Source organism: Mucor mucedo (assembly GCF_025094135.1).
Source record: "Mucor mucedo strain NRRL 3635 chromosome Unknown EV154scaffold_37, whole genome shotgun sequence".
Classification (NCBI taxonomy): Eukaryota; Fungi; Mucoromycota; class Mucoromycetes; order Mucorales; family Mucoraceae; genus Mucor; species Mucor mucedo.
Genome location: NW_026252321.1, coordinates 248,168 through 266,532, shown reverse-complemented (window position 1 = coordinate 266,532; position 18,365 = coordinate 248,168). Strand labels below are relative to the sequence as shown.

Sequence of the window (18,365 nt, the reverse complement as noted above, 5' to 3'; positions counted from 1 at the left end):
TTTATCTTAATATAAGCTTTCGTTTGACTTCTAGTCAATAACAGCCATAATAATAAATGATAAAGATACTTTTATTATCATTTTCAGTACTCTTCTTTCTATCGAACCATGTAACAGCACAAGGTGTCAGCGCTATTGCTGGACAAGCACCTATACCCGGTAAATCTGTGTACATCAAACAAAGTAATTCGATATGGACTTTCTCGTTTGCAAAAGCAAAATCATCAGAAAATACACTGTATACGATCGATTTAAACAAGAGCTTTAATACATTAAAACCACCAATGTATGTATGGCTACATAGTAAATTCACACACGACATAAAATAAAAATAACAACCTGTATTCATTTACTTTTCTTTTTTCTTCTATTATCTTGAAAACTTATGCAGTGTCGACAACTCCTACAAAATCCGAAATAACGACTGCCTTGTAATGCGTTTCGCCCAAGCTTTCCCTAGCCCGGATGGTGTCAGTGTAAACATATTCGGCGTCGGTACAGATATCAATGGCGTTTTCGAACAGTATTTGGCCTTATGTGAATTCAATACACAAACAGGCGTCTTCAGACAGATTAAGCGACAGAATCGTGCACCAGCTAGACGCAACGCAGCATTCGAGGTGAGCGAATCAGGAACAACGTTCATTTGGGGTAAATAATGAAACGCGCACCCTCTTTACTTTTTGTATAAATAGTAACCTGCTGCTTTTCCCAATTATAGGGGGTACTTCCGACGAAATTACAGGTTTTAATGCCAATTCACAAGGATATCATGGAGCTCCATTTATCTGGCATCAAGATGTTACCATGTATGATAAAGACGGTTGGTTCGATGGCCCTTCCTATAGTGGTCCCACCAGGACTAATGCTACTATGACACAAATAAAGTTTGTTCTAAACTCCTAAAAGAAATTGGCAAATATTAAACTTTTTTTTCCTAAAACTAGAGACACCAACGGCCAACTGGTCATTATTGGAGGTGCCACAATCAACAATGTTTCTAACGTCGATATGGTGACCAATTTTCCTTTAGCAAACATGTCTGATATCATAGTTCTGGATCCTAAAATCTGTAAGTTTTGTATTTTCCAAATCTCTCATTATGCGCTAACTTACAAAACTAAGATACCTGGACCAATATCACTGCAATAGGAGATTCAATCCCAACTCCAAGGAAACATCACACAACAACCTTACATCCTGATGGGCATACCTTGATTATAATTGGGGGAGAGACCTTTAATGCATCAGGTGCATATTTACTGAATGATGTATGGCTATTGGACACGAGTGATAAAAACCAATATAAATGGACTGAACAAAAGGTCGGAGGAGACATCGGCCTTTATCGCTCTAACCATACATCTATTTTAATTGATGACCAAATATGGATCATTGCGGGTACGAATAGCACACATAAAGCTGTAGACATACAAATCCTGAATGTCACAGATTGGACTTGGACTAATAGTGCAGTATCTACACACGCTTCAGATACAGCCCCTTATGCTAGTCTTGGTGGTGTCAAGGGTCTGATTGGTCTCATTGTAGGAGTTGTTGTCGGTTTATTGTTGCTTGCTTCCTGCTTCACATTTTGGTGGTGTCGACGACGACGTATTAAGCCTTTTTCGAAGAATAACCAACCTACACCACCCGATAATGATGGTATGGTATTTATCAATAACAGCGATCCACAAAATCATCGACCTCAATATTACAATAATGATATACATCAAGACAACTTAACAGAGGATAACTCCAAAGGTACAGGCGCATCCAGACCATCCATGTCTACAACTACGTCAGGTGGTATAATGGCGTTAGCAGGTAACGGAGGAGGCGATTGGAACAATCCATATCATATGAATAGCTTCACAACAAACACAACAGCGCCCACAAGCCATGCAATGACCGGTGCCTATTATGTACCACAATACTCTGGACCTGTCACAACATCAGCTCCGATGGGGGATCACTATTATAACAACAATGAATATTATGCAAACAATGCTTACAATGGTAACATTGGCTACCATCATGAAAATGGGGCTGATATAATCCACTCACCCGGAGATTTCGGATCGACAACCGGCGCAGTCTATTCAAACGACCAACATGTAGGCTATTGGGACAATTCACAGCATCAGCCACAACAACGTCAACAATTCCCTACGTAAGCCATGACGATAGCAGATCAACGTAAATTGGCACTAATTTCTTTTTGTTTATAGTGAGAATAATATTTCGTTTGCTGACCAAGACTTTATGCTTACACCTATGAATGAAGCCACAGGGTCTCGACCAATTTCCAGGGTCCAGCCAGCTCAGGCACTGCAAAAACCAAATGAGGTAGATGCAACGAACCTAATCATCTCGCCGACAGAGACTTCTCCGACTGCCTACACTGGATCTACCGCGGCTGAGGACAGTCGGGCCGCACCTCCAGCTCAGAAACTTTAAATTAAACTTATTTCATTCCTTTAAAAACAATAGTGCAAGGGATCCTGCGTCTCTTTACTTCTGCAGTCTATTTACAAATTCGAATTATAACAACTTTTTTTTTTCTTTTTTTTGTTAAGTATACCAAATATTTATAAACAAATTAATCGTTTGGATCATTTGTCTCACGATAATAATTATAAAAATAGATTAAGATTATTTGAATAAGAATAAAGGATAAAAAAAAAAAAAAATGGTAGGGGGAATACTGTATCGGTGTAGCTTTAGTTCTATGAGAGAGTAGTGGATGTACTAATCGACCCAGGTGTATCGTTTGTAACTTCTGTCGTTTGTGGTTGTATTGAGTTTGATTCTCCAGAACCATGCAAAGGAAAATGCTGCGTACTGATGGCTTCAATTGAAGTTGCTAATAAGTCTTGTTGTTTCTCTAACTCTGTGAGTTCGTTTTCTAGTGATGCTTCTAATTCATCATATTGCTGTACTTTAAACGATAGCTTATCAACCATTGTTTTGACAGCTAATCTAGTCCAATGTTGGATTTCTTCATCTTCATAGCTTGCAAGTTTGCGAGCATTTTCAACCGCAGTTTTTAATGCAGAAGTGGTAGCCTTCTTCATTAATTCTTTTGAGAAGATTCCCGTCTTATCATTCTCTTCTTCTACCTCAACAATATCCATGTCCGCATCCATATCTACATCCACTGATTCTTCATTTTTAATTATTGGAATAGCTTCCGTATGTCCTTCCCCAGATTTCATTAACTCTTTCAGGGCAGTCTTTGCAGCAGCAGCGCCTACGCCCGGATTAATATGACCCGATAAGAAAGCAATTGTTGTCATAACGGGGTTAGGTAAGTCTCCAAAAGGTAATTCTTCCAATTCCTTTTTTGATAACTGAGCCGTGAGAAACTCATCGTTGATCGGTAGCTGTAAGAATTTTGTGATGCATTGTTCTTTGGAGCGACTGCCAACATGTTCAGATATCAATAACCAATCGTCTTCAAAACGTTCTACGCCTTCCAGTAAATGTAATATTTCATCGTCTGTCCATTCCTCTTCCATTTCCAAATCATCTCCGCCTTCCATGCGCAAAAAATCACCACTAAACAATGTGGCAGGAAATCGGCCCTCTAGGAAGCAATCGATGCACACTTGAAAATTTTTGCATTTCAAGGACTGATATCGAATTTCGCTGCAATCTACTTGGCAATTGGAACAGTGGAATATCTTGCGGCCATCAGGGTTGTTAGGGTCTTCAACAGACAGGTCCCAGGCTGAACGAATAGGTGCCACTTGTGTTTCATCGTAGATGAGCTTGCGAAGGTAGTCAATATCTGCACCTTCAATATCTTTAAAATTCCTTTGCGATCCTGGCTTGATTTGTGCTGAAGGATCACTATCAATATAAGGGTCGAATATTCTCCTACGAGGGTCTGGCTAAAGGAAGAATCATACACAACCTTTTAATAAGGACTGTAAGAAATATTATGTTGCCCAATTGTCACTTACTCTGGAATTAATCAAGTTGTAGCTTTCCAAGAAGCTGTGCACCCTCACTAAAGTCACTAAATCTACATCCAGTTTGGCTTTACAGGCAGATATAGTCAAGTAATAATCAGGATTGGATTTGTACGTCATCATCATATAATCTCTGTACATTTTGTAACTGTCTGGGGTTAATACTGGATTATCACCCGTAAAGAATTCCGGTAAAGCTAATCTCTCAAGATCATGTATCAAATCGTAATTAAACCACTCTGGTAAATCGATTTCATCATAGCTGTAAGGCATTGCTTTGATTAAAGAAGGAATATTGACGGCTAGAAATTTTTTAGGTACTGAAATAAAAGCTTCACTAACTTAATATTTACCTTTTTCATCGTTATTATCGTTAAATTTCTGTATTTTCGTTGGTCTCCTAGGATACTCTACATGTGCGGCAGTGTATTGAGATATATTTGTGATTTCACCATTCAAATAAGGTTCAAATTCGTTTTTTCGTTGACGACTGCCTACTTGAGGTTTTTCTGCTTCAATATCTCTAACCCGTACTACTGGTTGATGATCTCGATCAAGTACTGGCACGGGTGGTGCAGCTATTTCGAACTGGGATTGCTGCTCATTAGATGCAACGGCAGTAGGTTCTTTGAAGGAGTGTGAATCAACAGGTTTTTGCATGATAGGTGTATTTATTTCGCTTAATTTTCTTTTTCTATTCATAATGGTTTCCTCTTCGTCCTCTTCTTCTTCCTCTTCGTCCTCCTCTTCTTCTTCCTCCTCTTCTTCTTCCTCGTCAATATCCTCATAATCCTCTTCGTTCATTAGCTCGTTAAATCGAACTGTATCCTGCAACCATCTAGCAGATATGCGCCAAGGACCACTATGCTCTGGTGGTTCTTCTGGATCCGCAAATTGTTGCGTCTGTGGAAGCCAGCTGTCAAATGAATCGGGATAATACCACCAATGAACCAAAACTAAAGGTCCATCCTTTTCCAATGTTCGAAACCAATCTTCTTCTGCACCTTCGGTTTTGTATTCATGTAATTTACCGTATATAATATGCGTTGCATCATTCCTGTCTTCTACTAATGAAGCTATATCACACATAAAAAAAAATACTCATTCAGTCACACGGCAAACATTTTTATCAGTTCAACATCGTTTTACCTCCAATTTTCTTTACAAGCGAGGTGATCGTTTTACGAGTAGCTTCAGGAACAGGCTCCATAATTGCGATTTTAGGTACCATGATAAAGCGCTTCTTAATCAATTGATTTCTTATAGCCTGTACAAGGTCAGCATTTTTCTGCTTCTTTAAAGGGTTACTAAAATCCCATTTCTTCCAACCTTGAGCAATGCGATAACGATATGCAGCCTTTAACATGGCGTAAATGGCAGAATCCCTTGTGAGCTGTCTTTTTGGGTTCACTTTAAATAACTTGGCTGGAATACGCACAGGTGCATTAGGTGGTCTATTAAAAGCACCCAAACATTCTTGTTGGAATTGTTGCAATTGTCCAACAAACAAAGAAAGATCGCGAGCTGTAAATGGTATTTCGCGTTGCTTTAAGTCTGATGCCAAAGGCTTAATTATATCTTGAAAGCAATCGACAATTTCACTGGATTCATAATGGCTTTGTCCTAACGCTGCTCCCCTAGGATTTCTTCCAGACATTTTTTTTATTTATTTTTGGCAGTATAAAAAGTTTTTTTATGGGAGGATTTTGGGTGTAATTATAATTAAACAAGCGCCCATCATAATAAAAGACCCATACACACTACGTCATTGTATTACAATTCATTTTGTTCATTACAGAATGTTCGTTCAGGGCCAATTGTACGAAAAACTTAGTAAAGCGATTTCTGAAAATGAAATGTAAGCAAAGAGTATAGCAAACGTTTTTTAAAAAGTATTAACAAGAATTAATAGTGATGAGTTGGGTTTATTGCCAATGATGCCAGAGGCGAAAGAACTGCCAATGGAAAGTCAAAAATATTATCCTCTCGTCGTAGTAGAGTCAAAACTGGGGATCTCGAAATCTGATCTTGTAGTATTACTAAAAGAAGCCCACGAAAAATTTATCAATTTACCGAAAGACTCCTATAAGGACCTCGAGCAGGTGACCAGAATTATGATTCTGTTAAAGCCTGATAATTATACCGCCATGAACAGAAGGTAGCCAGTCCATACCTTGCACGCTTGTTCATACATCAAAGTAGTAATTTTTTATTTAGAAAAGAGTTGATATTATTAGGCTATATCGATCTTAAACAAGAACTTTCATTAATCGAATTAATTTTTACTATCCCCAAACATTCCAAAAGTTCCGTCGCTTGGTATCATCGTCAGTGGATATTCACCAATTTCAATCAAATTGAGTTAAGCGTTGACAATGAACTTAAACTATGCACAACAGCATCAACTTCTTACCCAAGAAATTACTACTCCTGGAATTACCGGCACTGGATTTTATGTACATATTGTACACAGGATCTTCCTTTTATTGAACATGAATATAAAAGTACCTGTCATTGGATTGAGACGCACATCAGTGATTATTCAGGCTTTCAATACTTGCAGCATCTTATGGGTATGCTGGAATTTGATCACAAAAAAACTGAAATGGATCAACATTTGAATTGGTTAGATGGATTGATTATCAAATATCCAGGGCACGAATCGTTATGGTGTCATAGAAGATTCTGTTCAAACATGTTTATCCATTCTTCTGATTATTGTAACTTACAGCATGTGTTTATACTTAATATACTTAATGACACATTCAAAGACCAATCATTAAGTGATGATTTAAATGACATGGTCATGCAAAAAGAGTTTGCATTGAAATTTGGTCTATGGCAGAGTTTATTGGTCAGTGATATCGGTATCTTGTTTTATCAACTAATATATTGACATGTTGTCAACTAGGAAAAGAGAGGTCAATATAATACACATAATGCAAAGCTATATATAGCTGTTGCTCCTGATTCAGACTTTTTGGATCGACAAAAATAAGGCATTACGTATGTCATATCAAATAATTTGAAAATGGACTAATATTGTTGCGGTGCAATTTCAAGGAATAAATAAACCTTGTTTCTTTCATTACAAGCGAGTGGGATTACCCGGTTCAAACCCTTGTTTTTACTTTATGTAGGGATAATATGTATGTGCTAAAAGAGGGAGAGAAGAAAAAGAGAAAAGAAAAAATGATCCGGGAGGAATTTAGGTTAATCGTCTCTGAGTGTTTTATGAAATGATTTTCTATGCATTACGTTTGCCGATCATTTTTCTTACTTTTTATATCCACACATCAAATCATACCATTAAAAGTATTTTATTCTTTTTTGTAAGATCCGATAATTAGTCAAGTGAATATTAGATAGGTCTTTTGTTGACATCCCTTTCGGCACAAAATAATTAATTTTGAACACCATAAATGTCATAATTTGTTTGGAAGGTCTTCGATCGATTAATTCTTGCAAAACAATAGTATCGTTATTGCAAAAATATCAATTTAGATTTATAAGTGCTTTGTGCATATTGTACGAGCAAGGGAAGCCAAGAGATAATCAAAATTAACACACATACACATACAACTAAAAGAATATTACACAACACTCTTAGTGTCATGCCGTCAAATTGAAGCATGATTTACAGTTTTTCTGGGAGAATCTTACCGCAAAATAAGGTGTGTTTACTTAACAGGTTAAGATGTGCCTATCATTGAATTATGATTATAAAATTATTCCATCGGAAATCAAGCTCAATAATCACCTAACAAACAATATTATGACCTAAAACAAGCCCGTATTTTTAACCCCTCGTGTTATCTACATACATTTCCTTCAATTTTTATTTAGTAACCGAGGTCAATCAGCATGCTAAACAGGTTTCTGAACTTGATTAAAGTTCCTTAAGGTTAACTAGAGACACATCGAATGATTGGTGAGAATGAGAGAAATAACAAATTCATATAAAAACTAACCCCGTTGTCCATAAAACGGAAAAAAAGATCTTCAACAGAATCTGGTTACAGAATACAGATTATCCATATTATATCTAATTCACTTTCCCCACGCACTGCTATTTTTTTCTTGATTACGTTGTGTTTCTATTTTTGAAAACTGTGTATATCATACATATTGCATACTACATAACCTTTTCTGCCCCTAAATATACCTCAATTTTTTTTACTGTCATATATAAGATCGTTAGGCCACCCTTCTCCTTTTTCAGCGTTTTCTTTCCCTCCTTTTATATAATCTCCTACGTATTCTTCCCAATTACTTGTTCTGTTGTCTCTTTGTATTTAAAAGCTTTATCTACTATCTCATATCATGACAAGAAATTCTATATCAGGCATTCACAAGCTACCCAAGATTGCATTCGAAACTCAAGACTCCAGAATATCATCCGACGGTGGGAGCACAATTATATCGTCCAGTCAAATAACAGATTTTGGTGCAATAAATACACAGCCAACAAGATGTAAGAGATTAATAATCTATCTATAGATGTGATAGCCAACGTTGTTTGTTTCTTTTTTTTTTGTCAGTGGATAGGTTGTTAAGAACAAGTATACCAGACTCAGGCTATTTGTCAGACAAGAAGACCGAAGATGGAAGTTATAATCCAGAGGTCGAAGAAATTACTTTAAATGAAGAGGAAGAGGAAGATCCTTATCGATGGGTAATATTATTCAGCGGGTTCCTGGCTCAGGCTATAAGCATGTGTACATTATCAAGTTGGTAAGCATCAAATGTCTTGACAATAATAGTTCCAAGCTAACCTAAATTTTGTTGATGTAGGGGTAAGACAACATTCTTATACATATTTTTTGGGAAATGGCTAGCGACATTGGACTTGTACACAAAGAGGGTCGGAGAGACAGAGAGAGAGAGAGAATAAAAAGATAACAAATACTGATACAATTTCTTCTTTTAAAGGTGTCATGCAAGATTATTTTGATCGAGAAGTGTTTAAGGGAGCCGTGGATTCAACACAACTTAGCTTTGTAGGCACTATTGGCTTTGCGTTCTGTGGTTTAATGGGACCTATCACCCCATTTTTTATGTCGCTTGTTGGAGCACGTTGGGTCCTTTTCTTTGGCACGGTGTTAATATCTGCTGGTCTCATATTAGCAAGTTTTTCAACGCAAGTTTGGCAGCTGTATATTACCCAAAGTGTCATGCACGGCATGGGGGCGGCACTGTTGTATATTGTAATTATTTGGGTCACGGTATATTTTGTTTACACTGAGCTAACCAAAATCGTACCAGGTTTCAATGTCTATATCACCACAATGGTTTGTTAAAAGAAGAGGCTTTGCTATGGGCATCATGGTGAGCGGATCAGGAATCGGTGGATTAATCATGCCATTTGTCATGACGCACTTAAACGAATCTCTGGGTGGTGCTTGGTGTTATCGTATACTCGGTATTGCTACCTTTGTTGTTAGCATGCTATCTACTCTTCTACTCCGTGAGAAGCCGGGCGTCCCGAAAGCAAAAAAGACACAGCTAAGCGAAATTATTGATTTGAGTATATGTAAGGACAGTAAATTTGTGATCTGGTGCATTGCAGGAAATTTGAGCATGATGTCATACTTTATTCCTGCTTTTTATCTTCCATCTCACGCAACCAAAATTGGTTTATTGCCATCCCAAGGGTCGATTCTCGTTGCTGTATTTTCTGCTGTAAATGTTCTTGGCCGCATTGTATCAGGGTAATATATATCTCTACAAAGCGTACCTTGCATGAAATTAACTAATTTTTATGTCATGCAGATATTTGGGAGATCATATGGGCGTTGTCAATGTGGATATAATATTTCTTTTTATCTGTGGTCTAAGTTCACTTTTTATATGGACTTTTGCAAATTCATTTGTAACACTTTTAATATTTATTGTGATTTATGGATTTATGAGCGGCGCAGTCTTTTCCTTACGTAAAGTATTTGATACTCTCATCTGACGTTTATTTATGAAGACGATAATCGAATATTCATTATTTTTTCTATTTTTAGTGGCACCGATTACTGCAGCTATTACAGGGATGGAAAAATATCCATCCGGAATCTGTCTATATCTGTTTTTTATGACGGCTGCAAGATTTGGCCCATCTTTTGCTGGTGCGATTCAAACTGCAACAGATAAACACTCATTCTTTTCGCAACAAATGGTGACTGGATTAGCGTTTATCTTATCCGCGTTTGTCACTGTCTTTTTAAAGTACAAGATGCAACCAAAAATGTTTGCAAAAATATAGTCGTCTTGTGTATATGTTGTATAATAAAATAATAAATTAAAATTGAATTCTATATACTTCTGTTTATCATTTAAAAATTACCTGCTAATAGGTGCTAATTCGATAAAATATACGACCTTAGTGATTCTACGCCTTGACAGGAAAAAGCAAAAACCCGTCTAGACAAGAGCTTTTTTCAGTCCTTCATATCAATAAAAAATGACATCCGAGTTAATGTGCGAATTATAGAAATAAAAGAGATTGCTACATTTTATGCAGAAAATTTAAGATACATTAAGGTATTAGCAAAACTTAAATTATGTGACACTATGTACGTTTGTATAAAAATTGCCAAATATATATATACTGTCTTTATTTACTGGCATGTTTTACCGCTTGGGTATTTAATGTTTGTTTGTTTTAAACATTCGATCTACATTACGTCAAATACCAATGAATAGAGTGTCGCATAAACAATTGAATGATAGAGGATACAGCCAATAAAATCATACTTGTTAGATCAGGGCATACTTATGGACCGCCTTCTGTTGACAAAGGTTCCACTTAATATTTTGTCAACATTCAAGCATATTCTTGAAAAGTATGAATTTATTATTATTGCAAAGAATCAGCAGTCAACATTTGCACTGGGTTTGCTGTGTGTGTGTAAAGGCTCGACTGCCTGTAGTGGTAGATTAAGATCTCAGTACTGCATCAATCAATGTAGCATGTGTTTGAAAAAAAAAAGTGTTCTGGGCGTAAAACATTAGATACACAATGTTCATGAATGGATAAATTATACAGACTTCCATTTACGGGTATACGGCTTGTATTTTTCAATAAAATTAAGCCAAAGAGGTGGACTGTTTCCAATGACAAAGCATGTAAAGGCTACCCTCAAAACAAGCATTTGACTTTTATTTTACCACTGAGTGGGTTTAAAGTACATTTGTAAACGAGTAGCAAAAATGAAATCGCATATTGACTTCTCTTGGTTTCTATATCCAATAAGGTAGCTTCCACTTTAACATATTAACATTTCAACCCGATTCTCAAAAAGGAAATCTTAATTCACAAAACAGTAAAAAGCAGACAGTTAAGCGTGTTGGCATTTTAGAAATACGTCAGCTGAATATTCTTATTTGTTGTACAAATGGATATAAATTGCTAAAATCATTTTTGGAACAAAAACCGTCCGAACGGTCTTGGTGTGAAGGCCTATTATTATTTATTTTCCAAAACACGCTTAAAACATCGCCTTTTTTAGGTTTTTATGTAACCATCACCTTCCTCATTTGAAAAAAATCCTCGAAAAAATAAAAAAGTGAGAGGTATTTTTTTAATATTTTTTTCGTGCCTCTTTTTTGCCTGACGAAAAATACGATTATTTTACCTGCTATATATTTTTTAAAAAATAGGGTTGTCTCTTAAAAATATTTTATTTTGATTTTTAAAGATTGATGAATGGTTTTTTGAACACAACGCCTAAAAGAGGTAATCACAGCCAAAAAATCAAAAAAAAATAATGATTGGTCAGATTTTTATGACTACACACCAACTGAGTCTCCTCAACTTATATAGTAAGGTGCCCTCATCTGAATGTAAACTTTATTTTTAAAATCTTTCGTCCAATAAAATAGCCAGCCCACCAAATCTTCTTAGCTCAATTTGTAGATAGTCTCTTCTGGGAAACAATTATGCTTTTAAAATCATTTCATCCAATGAAATAACGAAAAAAAAAAAAAAAAAAAAAAAAAACTTCTAAGTAAAAATTAACATGGCGAAATTAACATGTACATGAACATGATTTTTTATTAAGACAAATTTTATAAATTTTTAACTTTATGAGACAATGCCCACCAGAAGGTGCCAAACTTGCTGGTGTTGATTAAGTTGAAACGAGGGTTCATCTTTCTTGAAAAATCAAGCATCTCCACGAACTGACACTCTGTTTCTCTGTATGTCGACTTCGTCCGCAACAGCTTTTCAACAACAAGATTTCCTCCATTGTCTTTGTTACAAACGTAATAAACGCAGGAGTTTAAACCGTCGGACTGGCTTAGAAGTTCAAATCTTGTCACAGGTCCACGTTCACACCAAAGAGCGTATTCAACGATGGTGGGAGCACCAGTCAACGCATCGATTTTGACGACTTCACCGATAAAGAGGTTGTTTCCGTTTTGAAAAATTCCGGTTGAGCCAACTTTCATGGTCTTGTCATCATCGTCATTATCAACAAAGTCTCTAATAGTAGACTTGAAGGACACAGCAACCTCGAGGACTTTGTTTGAAGCTTTAACTGGATAATCCTGGCCTGCCACCAACCAAGAACCACCAGTCAATACATGTCGAGCCATCAACCTCTTTGCAAAAGCAACAGCGGCATCTCTTGAAGGATTATGTCTGTTGGTACGAAACAGACACTCTCGAATGAATTTATTAAATTGCTCACCCTTCTCAGTTTCATAAAAGATTGGGGATCCAAATCGATAAATATCATCAACAAGATGATGCATGATGTGCATTTTACTGGAGTTATAAACGGAGCCACCCCTTCTGTTAGGATACTTTCGCTTCATGTAAGCATCATGCTCCATCACCGAGACACGAAGATCATTGTAAGTGAACTCCACATACTTCAGGTACGAATCAGACTTATGCTTGATTTTGCTGATATAAGAAAGCGAAGCTAACTTGCCCAAATTTTCAAAGCAGGTCTTGATCAAGAGAACACCGTCATCACGTCGAATTTCACCAGAACAGATCAATTGATTCAACAGAATTGGTACTTGCTGAACGAGGATTTTGTAATCCCTACCTAAGAAAGATCCATGAAGACGCAATGATGAACGCAGCTTTCGGGTAAACCCTTTGCTAACGTAACCATGCAATCTTGTTTCGAGGATACTTTTCTCAGTTGGATTCAGATGGTCTTGCAACAATGTTTTTACCAAGGCTTTGCCGACACCAAGCATTATCGTATGAAGGAGCTCGATTGGACAATCCAACATCGTATCGAACGATTGAAGGTCTACCAGAGCCTGACCACCAACAAGTTTGTAACCAGTATCGACATTTACCAACAAAGTCTTGTCACCGCCAGAAGCCAAATATCGCGCGTACATATCTGCAACCACTTTTTCAGAGCGAGGGTCACAACGATAATCACTGCCATCAAGTCGAGCTGGGGTTTTTAATTCCCAAACACACTTTCGGCATGGCATCTTTGAAATGGCACCGCGACTAGAGGCAAGCTCCGAATGACGCGCATTATCAGCAGTGATAAATTGCAACGGAGCAACGACAACGACAGCCTCACCACCAGGCAAAAACATCTCCACACCTTTCTCCAACAACAAAAGATCTTCAACAATAGCAGGAAGCATTTGCATTGCTGACAGCAAATGATCTGTACAGATGAAGGCTGTATTCTCAAGTGCATGTCGTTCAGCAAGAGGCAAAGCGGCGGGTACCATAATCCAACTATCAAACTTGTTGTGTTTCTTGGTTCGATTTCCACTCATATCATCAGTAAAGAAATTCAGGGGAATAACCTTAACGGGCTTGAATTTACGAGCAGAAGAAGGAGAGGGGCGCTTCAAAGGATTTGGCATTTTCAATCTACTAATAATGGTACTAGAAGCTCTAAGGAGATTAGAGTCATCCAGCACATTACGTTCGAAATCCAATGACAAAGTTTCCGGGCGATCACACAAAATGCTTGAAATGAGATTCACTTCGACAGAAACTTTCCTGGGCATGTTGTGGAGGTATAACCTACCATCAACGGGAAGAACTTGGTAACCTTCAGCCATAACGATTGAATGATTCAAGGTATAAAACCTCTCCACAATCACAAAAGTTTGACCTGTTTTGATCAGATCACCAACCCAGATATCCTTTGGGATGTTGTTGATTATGACAGAGACCATTGGATGTTGAAACATCTTGTGGGTACGCCATTTGTTCGACTGGTAACTATCGACAAGCTCGCCCTCTGTATGATCAGGAAGTTTTGATAAATGATCAGTGACAGAAGGGTTTGCAACCAACAACTTCAAGACTTCGGAGGGAGGATTCATATAGAACGGGAGATCTTCTTCGACTTCTTGACCATTCACCTTTTTCTGAACCTTGACGTAGTGCTTCGTCTGTCTGAGCAAGGGAATCTGGTTTCTTGTTCTTCTTGAATCATCAAAGTTGAATATGAGATCAGCTGCAGGTACTTTGGCTTCGGGATAGGCAACCTTGGCTTCAGTGACGTCCTTGACAAGCTTCACAATATCTTTCATCAAACTTTGAGATATGTCACCCCCAGACCGATAATAGAATTGATACATCAATTGATGTATCTTATCCCTGAAAGGAAAAAACTCGCCGTTGACAACTATGGGTGTTTGATCCTCGATTTCGTCGACTACAGCTTCCGGTTCATCAACAATGGATTCAGTGAATTCAATGTCTTCATCAAAAGGTTCATCTTCGTCCTCGTCGTCTTCCTCGTCACTGTAATCTTGGCATTCAGATTCGTCCTCTTGATGAAACACCATACGATCCAGACTGATGCGAGTAGATCTAATCGACTCAGGTAATGCAGTAACTTCTGGTCCATTCACTCGCCTGAAGGCCGTGTTGCTTGGGGTAATGGGTGCCTTAAAAGTGAAGGCTTCGGTAATTTTATGTGATTTTTTATGACGTGTAAGGGCGCTTGGATGCCGGAAGCGCTTGCCACATTCATTGAAATCGCAACGATAGGGGTTTTCGGTTTCGTTGGTTTGTTCAGGTTGAGTATTCATAATTCAGGAAGTAAAAGAGATAGAGATATAGTTTTTTTTTTTTTTGACTTAGAGGTTTTTTATATGCAAAGGTTTAGACCAGAATTTTGAACTACAGCTATTTCCAGCAGGTTCTTTTTCTTTTAGCTTCTTTTTTTTCTTCATGTCTTTCTTTCCGTTTCTTTAACTTTTTAACTTGGTAAGTTATTTTCTCTTATTCCCTTTATAAACGCTAAAGCTATCTATCTTATAGTTTTTCACTTTTATGCTCAATAGTACACTCATAACTGACCCATCTATGTGGAAGGTATATTGCTAGCACTTTTTTTTTTGTTCAAATGAAGACTAAAAAAATTTTTTATAACAGATTTAACGCGTAATGAAGTGAGGTAAGTCTATTGCTTTTCGTGTACAAACAACATGCATTAACGTTCATACTTCTTTAGTCAAATACGGATTACTCTGAACGGCACAAGAAATAAGGTAAAGTGATTTTTATTCAACTATTCCAGTATCATTTACTAACTATTTTTTTATAGGTTTGTTGTACGCATCTGGCTATACATGCTCTATAGAACAATGCATACTGTCTTACAGTCTTCTGGGAGTAGTGGATTAAATTTATGCATTTTTTACACCATCCTGAAGGGATTTCCAATGGCTGGCAAGGCTGTATGGCATCCAAGCCATCCATTATTTTTTTTTAAATAAAATCTACATTTTAAGCCTATAATTCTATCCAATCAAAATAATTATTTTTAAACAATTTGAACCATTTTTATTTTGGCAAAAACGGTTCCACCGAAATACAAAAAATTCTATAACCCGACAATGTCCATATTAAGATTAACCAAAAAAATTGAGCTTTGAACGTCCGAAAAACTCTATGGGTGTGTAACAGCCAGCAAACACGGCTTGTGCTTAAAAACGATGATGTCTACTCTTTTAGCTATTGCCATTTTTTTTGTCACATAGTACCATCTTTAAACCCACTTTAAAATTAAGCACATGTTACTTGTAAACATGTTTAACAACACTGTTTGGCAGAATGCTCTTGTTAGATAAACAGTAAATTCAGAACAGTTGAAATGAGTTTTCGATTGGTACATATATATATTCAGGACTGCATATGGTAGAAGGTAGTATCTATCTTTATTTTCCTGGGTCCTTTACTCAATTATTTGTGTAATTACAGTATACCATGTTTATATTGCATTATGTGAGTGGTGGAAAATTGGAATATTAGACACACAGTTAATCAAATAATTACCACGACGAATAGAAGACCTCAAAAAATTTTTTTTTGCGACATACGAAACGCTTAGAAAAAAAAAAAAGGAATGGGTATCAGAAATATATTCAATTACAGTATATGAGAGCGAGAGTCATGGTTGTATTTGTCTTTATATTTGGGACTGGTGTGGGGACTTGTAAAAATTGCTACTTTTGATTCAATAAATGCGATGTTGTTACTACTATCTTGTAAGCAGTGACGACGATGGATATGTGTAGTTGTTAGTCGTGTTTTTTTCTCAATTATGCAAAAGATATTATCAGATTCTACAATATCGATATTTTATTTTATTTGTCAGTGTGATTAGAAAAAAAAAAAATGGGGCTCCCCTTCGGGTCGCTGATCCCATTTTTTAAAAGGCGTATTAGGCCAGTCCTCCGACCACATATTTTTTGACCTGCGCTTCGCTCCGGTAAAAATACGCGGTTCCCGGAGGACCCATCAGCAAACCCAAAGTTGATTTTATAATTATTGAAATATTCATATTTGTTTATTTATTTTTGCTTTTAAGTCAACATCCACAGAGGTTCATGGTAACTTGTGAATGAGATGTATCGTCCAGAAGAAATTACGTCTTGATTAGTGAAAATGTTGTCGATGAAAGTTTTTAACTTTGTAGTTGATTTTACGAAATCAGGAAGCGAGCTTTGGATACCATGTTGGCCCAGGAAAGAAACTATTGCCGTTCTTTCTGTGGAATCTTGATTGAAGTCGATGTTGAAGTCACCAGCAATTACGATGTTAATATATGGGTGTCTAATTATAAATTCCAAAGCTTCGAGCAAAAGATCAGTGTTTTGTGTTGGACTAGGTGAAGCATAAACGCTACAATATATTGTGGAATCAATTGTTACTGTGGACACGCTTACCGACGACGAGTTGACATTGCTACGAAAAATTTCGGAGGAAGAAGTCATACTCTCACAAGTTACATTATCAGAGACGTAACAGCAACATCCTACAGGTTTACGTGTAGAGCTTGTACAATCTAAGGACGACACCAACTTAAATCCTGGTATGACGAAGTTATCGGTCGGTAATGTCCAAGTTTCGTTAAGAAGAATGATATCTGATGAAAGATATACTGGATCATTTGTAATTTGATTTAAATGAGCCTGGAGACTCTGGACGTTGTGCGAGATAATTTGAAAGTGCTCTTTTTTCGTCAACTTTAAGAAAGTGGGGTTAAGCATGATTGTTGGTTGACGTTGCATTTCTAAGTATAAATCACTGCTTTTTTCAGATGATAAGGGTTTTGGCGGAACAAAAGTGTTGTTTTTGCACACAAGGGTCAAGCCATTAGCAGTTGTGGCTCTGGAACAAGCAACGTAAATTAAAGATCTTTGCATTTTATGCTTTCCTACATCATACACAACAACATTTTCGTAAGTACCGCCTTGAGATTTGTGGATTGTTAAGGCTTCTGCGGGAACAATTGGAAACTGTTTTCTGTTAACCCTCAAATTTGTTTTGCGGTTACTGGTTATTTGCAATGAAACCGGCTCAATCATAGTCCAGTTGTCCAAGACCGAACGAGTTCTTGATCTTAAAGCTGTTTGTTTTTTTCTCAAAATAGCCCCGCTTGTCTCATCGTCAAACTTGATCCATATTCTTAATGGCTTCTTTTCGCCACCAGATGATCCTTTAAGCGTGCCATAGTCAATCTGCTGTAAATAACCGGTGGTGCCATTTACAAGCCCGTCCGATGTATCCAAGTTTGAAGTGATCATATACCTTGCTTCAATTTGTAATCTAAGGTGCTTCATCAATCCCAGATTTTTGACAGTGTGAACTGAATCAGTAGCCACAGAAGCAAGTATGTGCTTGACAGCAGTATCATTCGTACAATCTCCGAGAACCCTGTCAAAACCGACAGATACGGCACCTTCAGTTGCCATGTTCGCAAGGATAGCGCTATTCATATTACGAACCATATTGTTGGTGTGGAATAATCGAATAGGCCTTTCTTCAGAATTAGAGAGAGCAATGTTTCCTGAATGAGGAAACACGGCCTCATCATTTTTTAATCCATTTAATTCTTCTTCAGTGAGCCGTAAAACCCTGCTTTGAAACAATGCGACATCATT

The 18,365-nt window shown here is 37.1% G+C and overlaps 4 protein-coding genes across 4 annotated transcripts; 3 read left to right on the top strand and 1 right to left on the bottom strand.

Annotated features, from left to right (window-relative positions):
- Window positions 1-56: 56 nt before the first annotated feature.
- EV154DRAFT_562750 (uncharacterized protein) lies at window positions 57-2,460 on the top strand (the record flags this gene model as incomplete). The annotated part of the gene is made up of 6 exons (XM_051605741.1): window positions 57-286; window positions 392-651; window positions 722-887; window positions 948-1,072; window positions 1,126-2,173; window positions 2,232-2,460. The coding sequence occupies 6 exons, from the start codon at window positions 57-59 to the stop codon at window positions 2,458-2,460; spliced, it is 2,058 nt and encodes a 685-aa protein (XP_051458517.1).
- Window positions 2,461-2,729: 269 nt separating this feature from the next.
- EV154DRAFT_419413 (uncharacterized protein) lies at window positions 2,730-4,637 on the bottom strand (the record flags this gene model as incomplete). The annotated part of the gene is made up of 3 exons (XM_051595893.1): window positions 2,730-3,896; window positions 3,969-4,279; window positions 4,331-4,637. The coding sequence occupies 3 exons, from the start codon at window positions 4,635-4,637 to the stop codon at window positions 2,730-2,732; spliced, it is 1,785 nt and encodes a 594-aa protein (XP_051458516.1).
- Window positions 4,638-5,675: 1,038 nt separating this feature from the next.
- On the top strand, window positions 5,676-7,074 carry EV154DRAFT_506316 (uncharacterized protein). Its single transcript, XM_051601270.1, has 4 exons — window positions 5,676-5,835; window positions 5,890-6,135; window positions 6,195-6,831; window positions 6,889-7,074. Exons 1-4 carry the CDS (start codon window positions 5,777-5,779, stop codon window positions 6,973-6,975), a joined length of 1,029 nt encoding a protein of 342 aa, XP_051458515.1. The 5' UTR covers window positions 5,676-5,776; the 3' UTR covers window positions 6,976-7,074.
- Window positions 7,075-8,300: 1,226 nt separating this feature from the next.
- EV154DRAFT_480708 (major facilitator superfamily domain-containing protein) lies at window positions 8,301-10,230 on the top strand (the record flags this gene model as incomplete). Its single annotated transcript, XM_051598346.1, has 7 exons — window positions 8,301-8,451; window positions 8,519-8,711; window positions 8,772-8,773; window positions 8,910-9,202; window positions 9,243-9,688; window positions 9,750-9,910; window positions 9,989-10,230. 7 exons carry the CDS (start codon window positions 8,301-8,303, stop codon window positions 10,228-10,230), a joined length of 1,488 nt encoding a protein of 495 aa, XP_051458514.1.
- Between the last annotated feature and the right edge of the window lie 8,135 nt (window positions 10,231-18,365).